The sequence below is a fragment of the Aphelocoma coerulescens genome, chromosome 1 (assembly GCF_041296385.1).
Source record: "Aphelocoma coerulescens isolate FSJ_1873_10779 chromosome 1, UR_Acoe_1.0, whole genome shotgun sequence".
Lineage (NCBI taxonomy): Eukaryota > Metazoa > Chordata > Aves > Passeriformes > Corvidae > Aphelocoma > Aphelocoma coerulescens.
The window spans coordinates 103,890,854-103,910,322 of NC_091013.1; the positions used below are offsets into that span (position 1 = coordinate 103,890,854).

Sequence of the window (19,469 nt, forward strand, 5' to 3'; positions counted from 1 at the left end):
AGCTAGCTGAATTGGGGGTGGAGGTGTGTATGGAAACACAAGAAAACAGTGTAATAGAGGTTGCATGTAAAAATACATGGTACCTTATACTCTCAGCATTTTCTGAAACAAATATAATTAATTCCATGAAGAAGAACAGAAAGTCTATTTATAGAATGAGAAACTGTCTGGAGTAGTTATGGCTACTATTTGGACCAATTTTAACCTGCTGTTAAAGTAATTTGTGTAATGTAGTAACACTTTTTTCATTGCATCTCTGAACTCATTGAGATAATGGTGTGGGTAGAGAACGCTAATGCTTTATTGTTTTTTTAAATATTTTTTTTTTTATACCAAGATGGGCTCATCTGTTCTCTTATCCGAAAGCTGAATTTGTATTTTTGACAATTCAGCCTAAGCCTAATTTCAGTCACTTTTGTAGGGATTACAGATGACTCTTCACTCCTTTTGTCACATTTGGTAGAAAGTGTTGCCTTGGTTTAAGGGGAAAATAACTCTGGCTGAGTCTCGTGGCTAGAAGGAACCTGTATGAGCACTGCATTGGAATAACAGAGACAGCAATGCATCTAACAGCTGCTGGACATAGCTTTAGGAGGACCTAGGATGTTAAGCAGTAAAACTGGGATGATGGATCAAAACCAAACAGATGTGCCTTTGGAAAAGGGGGATTGACTGATACCGAATTAAGCCACAGAAGGTGCTGAGAATTAATCCCGCGACAGCCAAATCATATTGTGCCTATGTTGCATAATCTGAAAGCATTAATACCTATGGATCCAGCCAAACACTTTCTGCTTGCTTACTTACTGCTTTAGAAAGATTTTTCAAGCAGCTATATAAATAAAAATTTCAATTATTAATGCACACTGAAAATAATAATAAAGATCTGGCTTTCAAAGATGAGAAACCGTCAGCATGTATTAGAATAACTGTATGAAACTTTCAAATTGGCAAAAGGTACTGGGAACAGAGCATTCAACATTTCTCGCCTCCACTCAGGCTTATGTGTTCAGGGTTTTCTATTGAATCACCTCTGAATCACTTCCATTACCTCTGTGTAGGGAGCTTGCAGCTCTCTGAGACCTGTCTCTGAGTGCATCAAATGATGCAGCCATAAGAAAGCCGGGAAGTCAAGAATGAATTCTTACCTTATTCATGTCAAATGTGTGAAATACTTGTTCCACATAGTTGTTAGCTTCAGGGCTAAGTCCGTGTAGATCCAGGACATGTTTAAATTCATGCAGGCAAAGTTGTCCAGATGGGCACTCCTTCATAAACTTTGTGTACCAGTGGTGAACTTCCATAGCATTAATGTCATCCGCTGATCCAGCAGCACCCATTGCATCAAACATACCAGGTAACCTTTTTCAGTTTGTATTCATCCAAATGTTGATTCTTGCTTCCCAACAATGATCATTCAAACACCAACTCTGCCTTTGAGAGCTACTTTAAACCTCTTACAGATCACTGCCAAGATAGACTAAGTAAATATAGCACCCTAGCAAGATTACTGGCACACAGTTTTAGTGCCTCGTGGCTTTATCAGCTAATTACGGTCTTTGTGCACAGTCAGTCTGCAGCGTCTCAGGTGAACTGATTATACTGGTCCTCATTTTGAACTTGCATCTGTGGTGCTAAAGGCATCTAAACTGGATGAATATTGAAAAAGAAACATGCAGGAACTTTGAGGCTAGTTTCTAAACCTTAATTTTAATAATTTATAAAGTTTTTACTAGAACTTAAAACCATTTAAAAACCTGGATACATTTTGTGCAGCTGCCTTGGAGTAACTGACTTTTCATTTTCATTATTTCTGTATATACAGTGATCCAAATCTTACCTTACAAGTCAAAACTGCAACACAGTTTGTCTTGGATAACCTGAAATACTGAAAGCGGCCGTACACCAAGCACAAAAAACTTGTCTTTAGACAGCAGCTCTACAAGCATCTGAGTCTCCTGTAAGCCAATGCTGTCCTGAAAATCACTTCCCCTGAAAATTACGACCATTGCTCTTTCAATCCCATCCTTTCCCTTCCCTTAGGCCAGCAGAAATGTTTGTGGTTGCACTTGGAAACAAGTGTTAGAACAGATCCAGGCAAAAGCTTGCAATAAGATCAAATACCAAAAAATAAAGCTAGCTTTAGAAAACATTGCTTACATTTTTGCATTGCCTGGTGCCACAATACTGGGTTGTACAAGAGAACGGATAAAGTGAGGGTGGAAAAGGGTGGCCAGCAGTACGGGGGGTGCAGGACTGCTGCTTCTGCTGCTTCAAATTGCTTGTGGAAACTTGCAGTGTCATAATGTCTGTGCTGTATTGCAGGACATAGTAGTGTACAGGTTTACAGCATTTAAGCCCTACAGCAGATACTATGGCATGCAATAGTTAAAGACTAAACTAGTAGAATTTAAAAAATACAGCTGTTACCCCTAAGCCTACTGCAAAGGTGGTGTCCCACCAGTGGCACTGCAGTGGTGTCTCACAAGAGGAAGGTGAGCACCACCTGAGCAGCTCTGCTCTGCAGAGCAGGGTGCAGTCCCATTGCTCTCAAGTGCTGTGCAGCTGCATGAGATGAATTTTGCTCTGGCCCTAGGCTCCTGCTGGTTCATTTGCAAAAGCAGTGTCAACAGTCAGGAGAAACAAATTTGGTTTTAGGATGGCAAAGGAACTGAATGCTACTGTTGGACATGTCATGCAACCTGTTTTTCAGGCGCCAGGAGCGATGAGCATCGTGGTGGTGCATCCATGGGGTGTGCACTGGGGGCAGAACCAGCAGGGCAAGCTGCCCCTGACACATAAATTTTAGGGCCATGGCATGCAGGTTCACGTGGTCCTCCAGTATTTTCAAATAATTCTTTAGGCATTTAAAAAGCTGTGACGTGCTAATCATGTAAGATCAGAACTGCAAGGTATTTTTCAGAAATGGGTACAAGCCTTCACTGTAAAAAGACAACAAGCTGGGCTGTTGCTGGAACAGTCTTTCAGCACATATTTGCACCTACATTGCATAAACCAGAGTCTGCAGCCAGTCAGGGCAAGGCTGCTGAGGGGGAAGAGATGGGGGAGAAAACTGCACAGGGATGCCTGGAGGACTTCAAGAGAGACATATACTGTAGATATTATTAAAAGGTGATTTTTTTTCCTCTAGTCATTCCTTGCATCACTTTTAACAGTCTCCCCAGAGCAAAAATAGCTGCCCACTAACATCCTGTTAGTTATAAGATCAAGACCTTCAGTACTGAGAAGCAGCAGGGATTTTCTATATGAAATACTGTATAGAACCAGAATCTGAAACATGTGAAGTGGTATTTGGAAATACTTCACTTCAAAATATCACTAGCAGGCAAAGAATGCCGAATTTTTAATAACAAACAACAGCAAGCAAAAGAAAGGTAGCTTAAAATGGCGATCTTCAGTATTTTATTGTTCTTCATCAAATCTAAATTTTCAGTAGTTAGGAATTGGAAATTCTGACACAGAATTTCCCAAGTGTATATCTAACAAATTTCTTGTTCAGTGAAAAGAGGAAGTTTTAAAACTCAAATGTTACTCAGCCTTCCTTTCCCCCCCACCCCTCAAAATCACAGCAGTATTCAAAGGAAAAAAATCAAGTTTGAACCATAGGTTTCAGAGGCCGTAGACAATTTTTTTTTAGTAAATAAAGTGACCTGCAATTGATTTTGTACATTTTTATTTTCAAACCTTCTTCTGAAAAAAGCAACAGCATAAATGGGAATATTAAAAGTAAGCAATCTCAGTCCTTGAAAATGTGCATATTTCTTTCCATAGCATGGAAAACTCTCCTAACTCTTGTTGTTATTTTCCTTCTGGAAGACAAGGTTAAAATGTCAGAAAAATCTACATTTTATTTAAATAACTATTCAAGATAATCATCAAGCTATTCTAAATTATGTATTTGATGAATCTGAAAAAAAACCCTCAACTTTTACACTGGAGAATTTGACAAAATAAGCATATGAACAAGCATGACATGCTTATCAGCAAAGGTCATAATTCAAAAAGAATTAAGAAAAAACACCCAGAAGACTTGAAGAAGCAGTGCAATAACCCAGAGTAAAATGGAAACATGGAAGCTAGAATTAGGTGCAAGTAGGAGAAGAAGCTGCTTTTCAGGGAGTTCTTGCTGGCCACGTTCCTGCTAGGAGTACTGAGGGATTATAGTGATGAAGTGCGCACAGATTAGAAGGGCTATGCTGGCAACACTGTTCTTTTTAGCTGTTTAATATCCTCACTTTCACTCTGAGGAAAAGTTACTTTTCTATATAAAGCACAATTTTCTCAGATTTATTCCATGTCCACATCCAGGTTAGCTGGGGAGTACATTTTTTCTTGTGTATACCCTCCAACAAAGTCCAGAAGTAGAATGAGGGAGAATGTAGAAGCAGAGAACTCACATTGTAGGTCTGCAGGCAATGTAATACAAAAGGGAGGAAAGGCAGATGGAAGAAGAAAAGCAACACCTATCAGAGGGACTGACAGGGCTTTGAGAATGCAAGGCACTTCAAGAAAAGATGAAAAAATTATATATTAAATTCTGCTATAAATGTGAGGCCTGAAAAGAGAAAACTTTTCTGTTGTAATAATACACATTATTACAGTATGCATTACAGTAAAAACCAAAATTTAATTCCAATTACTTAAATCCAGCATCAACAGTTACACACAGAAACCTATTGCCTGAGCAGTGCCTCTATCAAAGAAGCATGTGCTTATTTGCCTCTGAATATAATTTCTATACCACCCAGGTCACCTGGAACCTGCTAGCACTGTTCCAGATGGTACCTGCACTTAGACCTTCATATGTGATGGTGGGGACACACGGCTACTAAGATAGGTTATGAAATATAAACCTTTGAGGGGATGGCAGACTGTATCTAGGACATTTCAAGTTTTCTATGGATGATGCTATAAAATATAGGGGAAAGTTTAATGAAGCATTTGAAACTTAAGAATTGCAGACAATGAAGACAACAATATCAGGACAGAGAAATCCACGTCTCTTTTAGGGAGAAGCTTCAAAGGACTAAACTCTGACCCCAGCTTTTCCCCAAAGCAAAATTCTCACTAAGTCTCTCTCACTGTTATATATTAGCATGATCAGTCTTTGCAAGCCACTGGAATAAAACATTTGGACTTAAAGATGTAGGAAGACAGCACCATTTAGAAGTTTTATCTGATACCCTTACTACAGTGACAGGCAATGATCTTATCTGTAGCCATGAAAACCACAGCTCCCTGAAATGAAAAGTCTTATTTTCCTTTAACCTCAAGGCAGCCTTTCTGGAACTCTTTGAAATATTCCTGCAAAATAATTTGAGAAAGAATTAGATTTCTTAAAAAAAAAAGAAGAATGTTTGTGTGATTATAATGTGGAACTGATTATCACTGATGGAAGCTAAAAGTAAATGTAAGTTTTAAAAAAAATAGATAATTTTGTGGAGGAAAAGCCCATTTAACCCACTTGTTGAACCTCTTATTTGAATGACTGGCCATAGGCTGCTGGAAGCAGAGAGAGTGACTGAGGGGTACCTGTCCCCTAGGCACATGCTCCTGGCTTTTGCCAGAAACAGGAGATTGGAGACAGGAGAGTGGACCTGAAGTATTTTTGTCTAGTGAAGTGTGGCTATTTTTATATACCAGACATGACCCAGAGAGTGTTTAACTGGCTTATCTTTATCCAACCAGTGGTCAGACTGACTGACTGGAGATCAATCATTTTGGAAAAATTATGGTGTTCTGAAGGTCCTGTCTTAGGTGGATGTCTGGGTACAATGCAGGCAAACCTCCTTTATTTGTAAATTGCATATTTATCATAAAAGAATTCATGTAAATTATATTTTCTGTACAGTTTCTATTTGCATCTTCAGATAATTTTTTTACACAGGTTTAATGCTTCTTTATTAGGACACTTTCTGATTTAATTTGCTTGTAAGTTTCTTAGTGTGCTTGCATGTGACAATACACAACTCTGAATACACAATAATAAACCTGTAAATTAGTGCCTTGTTATTGTCTTAGGTCCTGTAACAAAATATTATGTAACAAAATAATACTTATGCAGAAATCTGTCTGCTACCAAAGTCATGACACATAAAGGGACAACAAGGTTCTACTGGTATCAACTAATAAGAGAATAATTTTTTGTGATAGCCTACACTGAGATGATTAGATGGCAATTAAAATTTAATTCTTCCTCTTCTCTTGGTATAATCAATAATAATTTTTTGTGGTTCTCAAACTTCATTAGATGCCTTTTAAAATTAGTTTTCTAAGTAGGTTCTGAATTGTTTTTAAGGTTACTTAAGTAATATTCTAATGCTACTAAAGCCCTTTATGAAGTCTTAAGGTGACACCATAATCTTTCTGGGACTCTTACATAACATGCACTACTCTGTATTAAAAAAAAAAAAAAGACAACCATGGCCTTTCCCCTACCTAGTAGAAAAAAGAGATAGGATAAATAAAATTTATTTCTTCTTCAGAAGGATAGCAAATATCATAAAATTCACCAAAAGGAATTAATGAAACAATTTAACAATTAACATTTGTTAAGTGATTATATAAACTCAATTTGAAGAACACCTATAACATGCTTACACCACTAGTCTTGAAAAGAATTCCAACATTTAGTAAATCATAATTTGGTTTGATACCAGTAATTGCATGTAATCTGTCAGTCCCTCCCTGGGATAGAGTCTGGGATTATCTAAGTGGCAAGATTAGTGCAGTGTGAACAGGCAGGGGAATTCATGGCACACAAAGCATCAGATTCTCTCATGAACCCAGAGGGACTCAGTGGGAAACATGAGCATGTTCGAGTGCAGCAGGGGATGTCTCCCTATGAAAAATCCATAGGTGAATATCTGTGCTATCTGTGTGCAGCTGTGCTTATAGATGAACATGCTACTAACTCTGGAAGCCCAGAACCAGCCACATTCTTCTTCTTTTGTTAAATAACAAGAAATACTTGAAAATTAAATGTAATTTAATGCAATTTACCCTGTGAGGGGACTTTAGTAATTCTGCCATCTTTCCCCTCAGACTACTAAATTTTTCTGGAAAGCTATGTTTGCAGTTCACAGCTTTGCTGCAGTTTGCAAGCATAGTCTGCTTTGTAGATATGGCAGTGGATAGAATTTTTCTCTTTCATTTTTAAACACTATGAGATCTTTTAAATCTAAACAGACTGTTTCTTTTTATATCCTGAATATAGGCAATCCCAAAGTCCCTTTAAAATATATTTCTACTGAGAACTCCTTTAAATATTCATTGGCATGTAGAGAATTACTAGCTAGTAACTCACCATGGTTAATAATCCCTGACAGAGGACATGCAAACAGTGGCCTGTAAGGTCCATCCATGGTTCATGCCTGGTCAGCAGCAACTGATGTAGAATGGACTCATGTAATTCCAGTAACTTACTTAGTACTATATCCAAAACCTCTGGCCAGCCACAATGCCAATTTTTTACATTAGTGAGTTCAGAGTGAAAAAAACTTGTAACTTTTGTTACTAATGTTTTTTGTCTGTCAGAAGGACCCTGAATAGTTGAGAGCAAGGTATAATAATGGGATAGGACAAAGAGAACAAAAAGGAAAATAATATCTTTTTATCTTACTATCAGCATTTAGTATAACATTCTGAGAGGCAATGCACAAAAATAAAACCAGCATGGAATTTAATTTAAAAGAAAGATGCATGATGGTCTTTCAACCCTTTATAGTTTATATCCCTCAAGAGGAATTTCATCACCACTGTGCTATACAGCTCTGACTGTGCTCTAAAGCTGTCTCATGCTGCCACAGCAATCTCGAGGTAGTTCCTGACTGCTGTAATTCTTGACAAACTTTAAGATATGAAAAAATACCAGTAGGCACAACACTTATTCGAGTGGTTTTTTAACCAAGTATTGAGAAAGAGTATTCCTTTGTGTTTTAGTCTGAAAAACTGATAAAAATACACATTAGAGAACTTGCACAGAGAAGTTGCTCTCTGAGTAAGAAGGCACAGCTCCAGTGTATTTAGAAGAGGAATGTACGTGCTTAATCAGCACATGCAATTAAAATAAAGGCAAGCAAATCTGTTAGAGTTTAGAATGCAAAGATCATTGTTTCCAGACAATTTTGCTGATGTATTGCAGACTTCTTTTTTGCGTTTTTAAAGTGTTTTCATCATCATGGAACAGGTCATAATATCAGCATTCACTATTAAATCACTTGAACTCTAAGCTCTGGAAAATTTGACTCAGACTTCCAATCAAAATTTGAAAAGAAACTAAGGGGAAAAAAGATTGGGGTCCCAAAGCTGTCTGGAGGTTTTATTTCACAAAAAGAAATGTGCTCTTTAGCTTATGAAGTAGGAGTTTCATATTCTGTTTGTAAAACCAGGTATGATCCCACAGCCATTAGACTTAGACCCTTTAACAGACTAATTTTTCTTCTATCACAATTCTTAAAAATCACCATGTTGATATGATTTGTCTAAAACATAAGATACACCTCTTAGAGGATTTCCTCTCAGTCTGAGGAGTTACTCAAAATTAATCCTTGCTTTTGCATTAATGAATTTGAGACCAAATTTTCCAGGTTGTTAGCAAAGAAATTAATGTATTCACCCCCCTCAAAAAAAAAAAAAAAAAATCACAAAACCCAGTTAAGTGAACTAAATTTTTCATTAATCTTTTGCTAGTTTTGACTGTGAAAATATTTTGCAACAGTAACTGAAAGCTAAAGCTGTGCTCAGGTTTTCTGAATTAGGCTTGACCTGTTTGTCTACTTCACATAATTTAAGAAGCCTCTTTGAAGTATTAAACATACTTTTGTTAATAAATTCAAGAATATAAATAAAATCATGCTCTTTTTCTTGGAAAGAGCATCCACAAAGCATTATACCACCTATCTAGTAGCATGTTTTTAAAGAAAAAATTTTACCTGGATGTAGCATGATTTTAATTGTTTAGAAGGAATGTTACTTAGCGAGAAAAAATAATTAGTATTTACAAAGTGTTGTGTGTGTATAAAAGGAGTCAAAAGAAGTTTGTAAAGAAGAAATAGCTGAACAAAAGCTAATACAGAAACAGAGAACAGTAATTAAATTCAGGAGGGTATAGAAGCCCTAGCTGAGCAAATTAACTCTTTATCATCAGTGGGTGAATAATGACAACTGCTTTGTCCTCTTATGCCTTAAAGGTGACATTGGAGTATTTAAAAATAATAAGTCTGCAGTATTGGAGTAAAAGGCCAGGACAATGGATAAATATGCCCTCTAGTACTATTACAGGTTTCCTATCCTTTGATCTAAAAGGAAACTCAAAAGAAGAAGGGTAACAGGGTGTTTAATACTGTAGATAAGCTCCTGGAAAAGTTTAAAAGCCTGAAGTTTGTTTCTGTGAAAAACCTCTAAGAATGTGAATGTGCACTTTGGACAAGCAGCTGCTGGCATCTCCCAGTAACATAGGCTCCTAGTAAGCACACACAGGTAGTAAACTTTCCTGATGCTTTAAGTCAGCATAGGACAAAATATGAAAAGATCCCTGAAAACAAATTCTTATGTCCTTGATGGGGAAGCAATTCAAACTTCACATGCAAATGTCTGATCTTTACTTTGCACCTTTAAAGGCATCTGAAAGCTTTTACTTCTGAATTGAATTAGCAGTTTGCAAATACTGCAGAAAAGCAAGTTATTAATGGGAACAGAGTGACCTGCAGCTTCTCTGAATGGTGCTGTAGCCCTGTCTTCTGAGTTCATTGTACATCTGCACAGTTGTAGAAACAATTGGGTGGCAATTTGGCCACAGAAGAAAACATGGCAACTAAGCACATGCAACGTGGAGTGGTAAAAATAATCAAGCTGAGTAGCTGTACTTACCCAGAGTGACTCCACAAGTGTAATGATTTCTAAGTGATTGTGGTGGGTTGTCTGTGTCTGGCTGCCAGATGCCCACCCAACTACTCCCATTCCTCCTCCTCAGCAGGACAGGGGAGAAAAGAAGATGAAAAAGCTCAAGGGTTAAGGGAGGGAGTTTGCTTACCAATTACTGTCATGATGAAAACAGACTTGACTTGGAGAAAAAGAATTTAGTTTATTCTCCATTAAAATAGAGTACCTTGCAGAGAAAGAAAAACAAAACAAAACCTTCCCCAAAGCTCCTCTTTTTGACATGCTCAACTTCACTTGTTCATTCCTGACTCCTCTACTTCCTCCCTCCAAGCAGTGCAGGGAATGGGGGCTGTGGTAAGGCCATAACAGCTCCTCTCTGCCTCTCCTTCCTCTGCATTCTTTTCCTCTTCTGCAGGGTGGCTCCTTCCCATGGGCTACAGCACTTCAGGATCAACCTGCTCCAGCACGGGTTCTCCATGGGCCACAGTTCCTTCAGGGCGTGTCCACTTGCCAATTGTGATCTTTTCCTGCAGTGTGGATGCCTGCTCCAGTGTGATCTCCTACAGGGAGAATCTCTGCTCAGGCTCCTGGAACATCTTGTTCTCTGACTTTGGTGTCTGCAGGGCTGTTTTTCACAGCCTCCCCCTCACTCCTCACTGACTGTGCAGCATTTTGCCCTTTCTCACACGGGCTTTTCCTGGGGCACTGCCATTGTGGCTGCAGGGTTCAGCTGTGCCTCGTGATCGGTCTGGTGGAGCGAGCTGGAAGTGGCTGTGCTCAGCACAGTCCCTGCCACTCCCCATCAAGGCCACCTTGCAGCCCCCGCCACCAGCACCCTGTACATTGCTTCAACCACAATTTCAGTGCAGCTGAGGATTGGGACAAAAGCAGACACTGTCTGCATGGAAAAACAGGATAAACAATCACTTCCCATACAAAACTCACTAGAAAAGTTGTGACAATGCCACAGTCAGGGTAACCATGGTTTCCCAGGAAATGGGAACTCTGCATTCTGAGTGAATACAGTCAGGCAGCTGTAGGTTCCCAGACTGTTAACATAGATGTAAAACCCCTCCAGGTGCGCAGACAAAATGTTCTCATAATAGCCTATGTTTGGAAAACAATAACAGCAGATCTCTGAGAAGTTCAGTGACAATAAAAGCAAATACACGTCAGTGATGAAGATTTTGAAAGCACCAAGGCCATGTCCTGGTCACTCACTCAGGGCACCTTTACTAAGAACCATAGCTTGTAGTGCAGCTATCTCCTCGTAGAGTGGAGGGAAACAAACTGTATGCAGCAAATAAAACCAATACTTTCAAGTGCCACAAGGCTTTAACTTCTTGTAACTTGGTCAGAGCCTTTACAGAGAAAGATTAAAATCATACATACAAAGTCTGCTTACAAGACTTTGGTGCACACCATTCCACTACAAGAAGTAGCAGAAAATTTCCTTAATGGGCAGTTTTTAATTTAGTACACTTTTAAGTAGCTGAAAACTTCTCAATTTTTCTGATAATTAATTCTGTTTTTTTTTTCAACCAGCTGTATAAAGTGATACCAAACCATCTGGCCACCATAGTGTATCTGCTGTGATTAAAATTAAGGAACTGGACTGCAGGCCAACTCTCTTTGCTATCCCATGTGTCTTCACACTCTTATCTGTACTAGCTGACACCATCAATGTGTCTTCCACACAGTGCCAGTAGCAGAAGAGAAAGCTTTTTTATTTTAATTTTACTTCAATGAGGGAAAGACTCCATGTTTTTAAAAACAATTCCTTTATTTCAGATAAGAAGCTGCAGCACAGAAAGGGATTTGTCTAAGAGCTGCAGGAAAGCCATGCTGGTGCCAGAGTGTGTGCAGATCTGACACCTGACTTAGTCACTTGGCATCTTGGGGATGAGATCCCCTCCCACAACTCTGTCTCCATCCATGGAAGGGGTGATGAAGAGCTGCATTTGGCTGCAGGGCTGCAGTAGCCCCCACTGGACATTTTAGGGTGTATTTTCTCAAGGCTCTGCTTGCACAGTGGTTGTGAGTTCAGTCAGGAGGGTAAGAATATCAGCAGAGAAAAGGGGTGAAGGAGGAGCTTCTTTCAGACAGAATATTCATGTTGCCTAATCTGCATTGCTTAATAACCCTGCTTGAATTACTGAATGTCTTGAGACGGAAGCAATCATGGATGTCATTTCAATAAATGAAGTGCAACCAAGACCACAGATAAAGGCTAAACACACCTAGAAACTGTACTGCAAGCTTGTGTGACACCTTGCCTTATACACTGAATTATTATGCCACTGCACTCAGAGTAAGGGAAGTCAGCTTCTTGCAACTTAGTGTTACCTGCAACAAGCCTGATGCTGGTAGCACCTCAGATCCTTTGATTTTGGCCTAAAGGCTGTTGTCCTTTCCCACAGAACTGTGTTGAAAGGCTGGGTCTAATGCATTTCTTCCTTTTGGCAGAAAAGTCACTTTAGGGAACCACTGGTATTTCTGGCAATTTTATTGGACATCTGCTTAGTTTCAGACACCTAATAATGATAGGGCTGCTATATCATGCTTATAACACACATTTGAAGAGACTGCTTAATGCATAAACTAAAATCTGATGGTTCAACTGCAGAGTGCTCTTGCTCTTCTATGAACCGCATTTACTGAATAAAAGAGTAACAAAACCAAACACAGCAGTTTTTCCTCTGTCAAAATTACGAAAATGTTTTTGAGCGACTTCAACATTTTTCTAATTAAGAAATTGTTTTTCTCGCTCAGAAAATAACTTAGAGTAATTATATTAACAATCTAAAGGAAGTAGTTGGGCACAGCAGCTATATTCACTGGAACAGAAATGCCACCATTTTGCTATTATTTACCTTTAAAACTTCTTCATATCTCCACTTTTTTATTTCATAAGTTGATAATCCTTAAATAAGAAACCTGGTTAAGTTTTAACATTTTGATCTTAGTTCCTATGTTTCTTTCTTTACTTCAAGAATAATACTTTATCCAGTGGTTCAATGTAAAAGACTCCCAGAGGGCAGAAACCTACTGTGAGACTGGGTGCTCTTTAGACATGACTTAGAGCTTCTTAGTTTTGATGGTCAATGTTAACAGAAGTGTGGAATACGCCCCTAATTCTGTCATTTGCTTAGTATACCACCCCTTTTTTTCTCAGGGAGTAAATGGGCTGAATATATCTAAAGCTCTTACTGCTTCTGTCTTCAGAACCTGACTTAACACTTTGCTTTTTACTACAGACCAGTCTTATGAGACAAATCTGCCAAGTGAGTAAGTTTGGTATTTTATCCCTATGTAAAACATGTAGTGCATCACAGGCTAAATTAAAAATGCAGTAAAAAGTGAAAGAGAGTTACAAAGACAATTTAGATAGCACTGCTGCCACAATGCATCCATTTTAGATTCTAAATGCAATGTTTCAATGTTATATTCTCAAATCCTTATTCCTCCTCCATATCTGGTAGAAACACAACATCTGCCAAAAACTTACAGATTCAACTTATACAATTTCCTGAGCCCTGAGTTCAGCAATAAACCAAAGATTTCCTCCCTCATCCAAGGACAAACTACTTGCAGCTTCACTTTTAATTCAACTCACTGTCCAGAAAAAGGAACAGTCTTTTGGCCCCTGAACACCAGTCCTGAACACCCACAGGGGGCATGACTATTACTGGCTTCAGAGACAGGCATAAGAGGTAGTAAGAGATGAAAATCCTCACTTCACCCTGCTAAATCCACCATTACACTGTGGTGATGTGACAGGAAAAGAGCCAAATACCTGCCACTTTCATCCTGCTGAAGTGCTGAAACAGGGATTAGAGTTATATAATGTTGTAAAATAGGAATTCAGTGTGCTAAGGGAAGAATGTCTCAGTTCCCTTCCTTATTAAAATCACTGCTCACATGGAGGAACAGCACTGCCCCTATAGGAAAAAACGACAGCCAAGCCTTCAAAACTAACTCTCACCAGAGCACGGTGTTACAAAATCACATTCCAGAGAGATCGCTGTGTGCCTGAGAATTTCTGCCGAGAGTAAAACTGTACGGCACGTGCCCTAGACTGGTAGAAATGCGTTCAGAGGTTTATTATGTTCTAGGTATTTCTCACAGTGCTCAAATTTTATTTATATTTGTGCATAAGACTCTGAAACAGACTGAAAAATGATTGAAACCAATCTGTACACAAGGTGAGCACAGCAGGATTTCTAAAGCATTTGCATAGAATTTGCCTTGGATGAGAAGCTGGCATGCCAGTGTTCTCCTACACTTGCACAGGGACTTCTTCATAAATAAGCAGAGAGCAGAAGAAGAACTTGAAGAAATTAAGGACTGAAGGAAAGTTAGAAGTCCTCTTCCTTAGCAGTTCTTAAGGCTTCTTAGCAGTTAACATGCTAAAGCTACCACAACAGGCGTCAAACTAAAACTTGAAATCAGGGAGACTACACTGTCCTTCCTTTTGAGTCAGGGCTCTGGAAGCAGGTGAAAGCTCCAGTGGGCTGAGGACACTGTTCACAGGGCTCTGGACTGGGGAACTCTGGTTTTCTCCAACCCTGCAGAACAATCCTAAAGCCCACTTGGTCCAGAAAGCAGGGAGTAATGGATGACTATCCCAGCCAATTCAGCCAGGCAGAACAAAATTAGGCATCACAGCAAATTGAAAGCAAAGAGCTGACAGATAATAAGTTCAAGTAGGTTTGAGCCCTTCCACATGATGGTGGTACTAATACTTCTCCGGAAGAGAAAGGGTTGGAAGAGTTTGGAAGAAGTGGAGTGAAAACAGCTCGGGTATTAAATGTCTGCTTGTGCTTTGGGAACAAGAGGATATGTTTCTTGGAAAAGCATGGAATCCTTGACAGCCTGGCTGTGTAGGGTAGAGTGTAATACACACAGTGCAAGCCAGCTAAATGTTGACTAAATCATCTGTTTTGTCCACTGGAGTTCAATAGTATCAGCCAGGAATGAACAGAAGTCATCCTTCAACATATTCCTTTTGTGGCAGGGAGACAAGTGAATTAGAGTTGTAAATTTTATTAAAGAGCAAATAAGAAGTGGTTGGTAGAGTGAAACTTTGGAAATTAATTAACTTAAACATGCAAAATCAAACAATTAACAGGCACTTTTTCACAAAAATAAGGAAAAATTAAAACAGACTAAAACTTTTAAGAAACCTAGTGTTCTGTATTTTGGATTTTTAAAAAAATGTTGGATATTTACACTAAAATATCTAGTACTTCAGTGCTGGCAAGTCAGTATTCTGACTGTTGCCATCTTCAGAAATATTACATTACTTGAGAAATCTGCTAAAACAAAAACTTTATTCGGTGGGCTTCCTTTCAATGACTTTTAAGAGAAGCACATGAGAAAATTCAAAGCACCAATTCCCAGTTTTCATACATACTCTAAAGTGCAGAAATTGATGCTGCACACAGCAGCAGTTCAAGATATCACATAAATGATTGAGGTACTGCAGGAAAATTATTCGTCCAGATACTACCTCATTCTGATATAATATTATTTTAGTACCTGCATTAGTGTTACTGAGGTGCCTTTTCCATTTATCTTACCTCTGCACAGCCACACTCTACCTGTCTTTACACTCATCCATCCAAAAAAGAACAAGACAGTTGGTGGAATGCTACATTCCATTTAACCACCTTGACAAGAGTATGGTCAGACATCCAACACTCCGGCCTAGGGAGTTTTATTATAGCAAATTTATGAGAGCAGATGTTGCTCCAAGCCTTGCAAGACTACGTGTTGTGTTTGGCACACTGGAGTTAAGCAGAAACATTTTCTTGCAGCTGCATGAAGTGGCAATTGTACTGTTCTAACTACATGCTAAAAATGTACCACTGAAGCTAAGCTAGCATGATTAAGGGATCTGAAACCTTGGACAAACCCTAGATTTTAATACACTGGGTGAATAGCAGGGTCTTAGAATAACCCTTTATTTTGTTTGGTTTTTTTGGCAGTTTAGAGAATAGGTGTTTAATCACTGCTTTTAAAGTCTTCTTTCTGAAAATAATTAAAACTGTTTTTCATTAACAATGTCAGATTTATTGTCTTAACCCTATATTTATAAAATAAATTACCAGTAAATGAAGATGAACAAGAATAAATGAGAATTCTGTAGATATAATTTACATCAAGAGGCATTTATTTACAGAAAAATGTGGCTTGTAAAATTGTTATTAGTTTTTCAAAATTGACTGCACTTGTGATTTAAATCTTTAAAATAATAATCATTTCAGTGGGTATGGAAGGCAAAATCCCATGCATAAGACTCAGTTAAGATCACACTCAAATCTAGGAAAAGCCTCATTCCAAAGTAAGTCTTCAGACTTATCCTGAAGTTTATAAAATGCCATGTACAATAAATTCAGGTTTTCCATGTGTTAATCTACCCTACTTTTGATTAAAAACAAGACTGTAGCTAACAAGTGTCAGATGCTACTGGTTCATCAGGTGCAACTGTATCCTACTTTACCTTTGCTTCTATTTTCATCAGAAGCAGGTCCACTGATGTTAATGGGTTTAAAATGGTGGAGCTGAGCTAGAAATATTTCCTTATTATTTATTTCCCATTTCAATCCAATACATTTTCAAACAGCAGCTCATTGTATTATAAAACAGATTATGACACTGTCTTTATCTTGAACCACATATTTTTCTCACTTTTACTCTTCCTATTCTTTCCTCCAGCTCCTGGGGGATGGAGGTGGTGAGGGTGTGAGGGAGTGGCTGGTGGGTAGCCGGTTGCCGGCCACATCTGCAGGAACTCAGGCCTTCTGATCAACAAATCAATGATTATGCAGAAGCATCTTATTGTTTAAAATACACTCCACTCACACATCTCACAACTTTGACATAATACCTTACTTATACACTTTGCTTACTTATACATTCTACCTACTTATACATTTCACTTGCTTATCTTATACATATCACTCTACTCATACGTTTTCTTACTTACACTTTTTACAACTTCTACGTAACACAGTACTTATACATTTTACTTCCTTATACATAATACACTACTTACACATTTTACAACTTTTACATAATACAGTACATATACACTTTACAACTGCTGTGCATGAGATCACACATTGCTTGATTGGTTTCTCTATTTTGTCCCTGAGCTCCACACACACTTTTCTGATAATATGATTGGTTTTAATCTAGTGCAGCACAGTCCTTTTTTATCTATTCCTTTCTGTCTTGGTATTTAGTCTTTCAGCTTTTTCTTTCCCAATTCAGCACAGTTTACCTTTCAGTCCTTGATAAATTCCTGAGGGCTCTAACACGTGGGGCTCCTGATCCAGGCAAGCAACGTTGAGATGATGACAGCAACAAAACCCATCCAGTGATCAACAATCAAGTTAGTCCAGGAACCCCAATCAACAAGACAAGAAATAGATCTATACCTATCCCCCCTCAAACCTTCAAACTGGAGCTTAAAAACCCTCTTGGGGCTGATGTGCTGCAGCTGAAGGTGGAAAGGCCAGGTGAAGCCAGTGAGAGTAATTCCAGCCTGGTACTACTCTGAGGGCTCTGGTAAAAATAACTAAAACTGGTTTGGCTGGGGCACACTATCAAGTGTTGTTGTGTGTTACAACATGCAAAATAGAACAAAGGGCTGTATATATGTAAGTACACACAAAGCATTTTACTAGATCTGGTGAAAAAGATTAAACTTTTTGCAACTGCTTTGACTGACTTAATTATCTTAAATACGTCTGTCTGCTGCTGGTTACTAAATAACATCATTAGCAGATACAGAGACCTGTAAGAGAAATGGCTGAACTAATGAGGATGGAAGAACCCTGTTCACAGCTGCTGTGAAAATCTGAAAAAACAGAAGCAGCTAAAGCCTCCCAGGGCAGTGTCAGGTCAGCCTCTTTGCTCATTCTGCCCTTGGACATGCTAAGTCCAAAAGGAAGAAGCAGAAGCAAGACTGATTTTGCAGGGAAAGCACTCAGTGGAGTGCAGGCTGTCTACTGGAGACAGAAACTGAAAACCCTGTTTGACCAGAGGAACAGATTCCTACCAGCCTACAATTTCCTGTCATTTATGTATAGCACATAACTGCTTCAACTGCCCTGTTTTATTGCCTACTGGAAAGTGAGTGGGTAATTTCACACTTGCTCTTGGATATTACATTTATTATACAAAGCTTTATCTTAGAGAACTGTTATATATTTCAGAAGAGCAGGGATTTGTAACAGAGCTTGTAGCAGGCCTTTATTATAGAGGTGATAGAAGTTACCATTTGAGAATAGCAGAGGCTTTTTCACCGTGTAATTGGCATTGATCATCTTCTGTCCATGTGCACTGTTGCTTATCAGTACAGATGCCCCAGAAAGATGGTTTTATGTAGTTTTTTTGTGCAGTACTGTAACTTTCTTTGCCATAAGAGAAAGTTGATTATCAAACACAATGAAATCAGACCAGCTACAAAAGTTAATCATGGAGCTAGATGTCTGGTGTAGAAGTCAAGGAAAGTCAAGAATTATTAGTTCACAAAACAAGACAGGCAAGCTTCTAACTTAAGGCAAAAAAAAAAAAATCAAAACAAACAAAAAAACCCACTCCCCCACCAAAAAAAACCAAACCCAAACACAACAACAGAAAATCAAACCCAACACCAAAACTCCCCTCAAATCCCCCAGAATTAAAGAAAAGAAAACAAAGAGCACCTGAAGAGCAGGGTGCTGTCAAGGGATGAAAAGGGCCCAGTATGAGGAAGAGCATGAAGTGCTCTTGTTCCTCTCTTGTGGCCATAGTGAGTTTTCAAGTGAGTTTTGACAAGGCTTAGCTATGCCATTTCCCCAAGTGTGTTGATGTAGCTATTGCCAACAAGGCCCAACAGATGATTAAAGGGACGAGGAGAGGAAGCAATGTCATGCTTTCCAAGGAGGGAAAGGATCAGGACAGATGTAACTTACTCCAGTTCTTAACAACACGTTCCTACAAATAGAAAGCAATACTGAAGCTATTACTGTCACCACTCAGGCATGATGAGAAGTGTTAAAAGTAATGAACTACCTATCTGAACACATAAAAATGAGGTAAAGCATGGTATAATGGTTATCAGACATGTCAGCTAGTTCTGAAACAGGGATAATATGTGTTCTGCAAACTATCCATCAAAGCTATCCTACATTATTCCATGTGACAGTTCAAATGGCTGATCTCAGTGCATGCAAAATTGCCAGTTATCCAGAAAGAAAACCCAGGCCAGCTTTAACAAAGAACCTGGGCTTAGTAGTAGTAAAAATTACTACCTTATTTTATTCTGCCAAAATGCCAGAGTTTGCATGGCTTAAAACATAAAAATGAGAGAAAGACTCTGTGCAGACAACCAGGCAAGGAAAAGCAAATCACAGTGTAAGATTGTGTATCTATGTTTTAAACAAACTGAGGCAGTGATAAAGGGCTAAAATAAACTCCCATGGAATCACAAAACATAAGCATTGTGGAGGTGGCATACCTGGAGAGAATTATGCAGTAATTTTGAAAAGTTAATGTTTAAAGCTCCATTTGGA

General features: G+C 38.6%; 1 protein-coding gene across 1 annotated transcript in view; it reads right to left on the minus strand.

Annotated features, from left to right (window-relative positions):
- Positions 1-1,352, minus strand: part of GUCA1C (guanylate cyclase activator 1C) — a 40,415-nt gene extending 39,063 nt beyond the window's left edge. Inside the window, exon 1 of the mRNA XM_069022556.1 lies at positions 1,149-1,352. Coding sequence (XP_068878657.1) covers positions 1,149-1,352 — 204 coding nt within the window. The remainder of the gene's footprint in view (positions 1-1,148) is intronic.
- Positions 1,353-19,469: the final 18,117 nt, after the last annotated feature.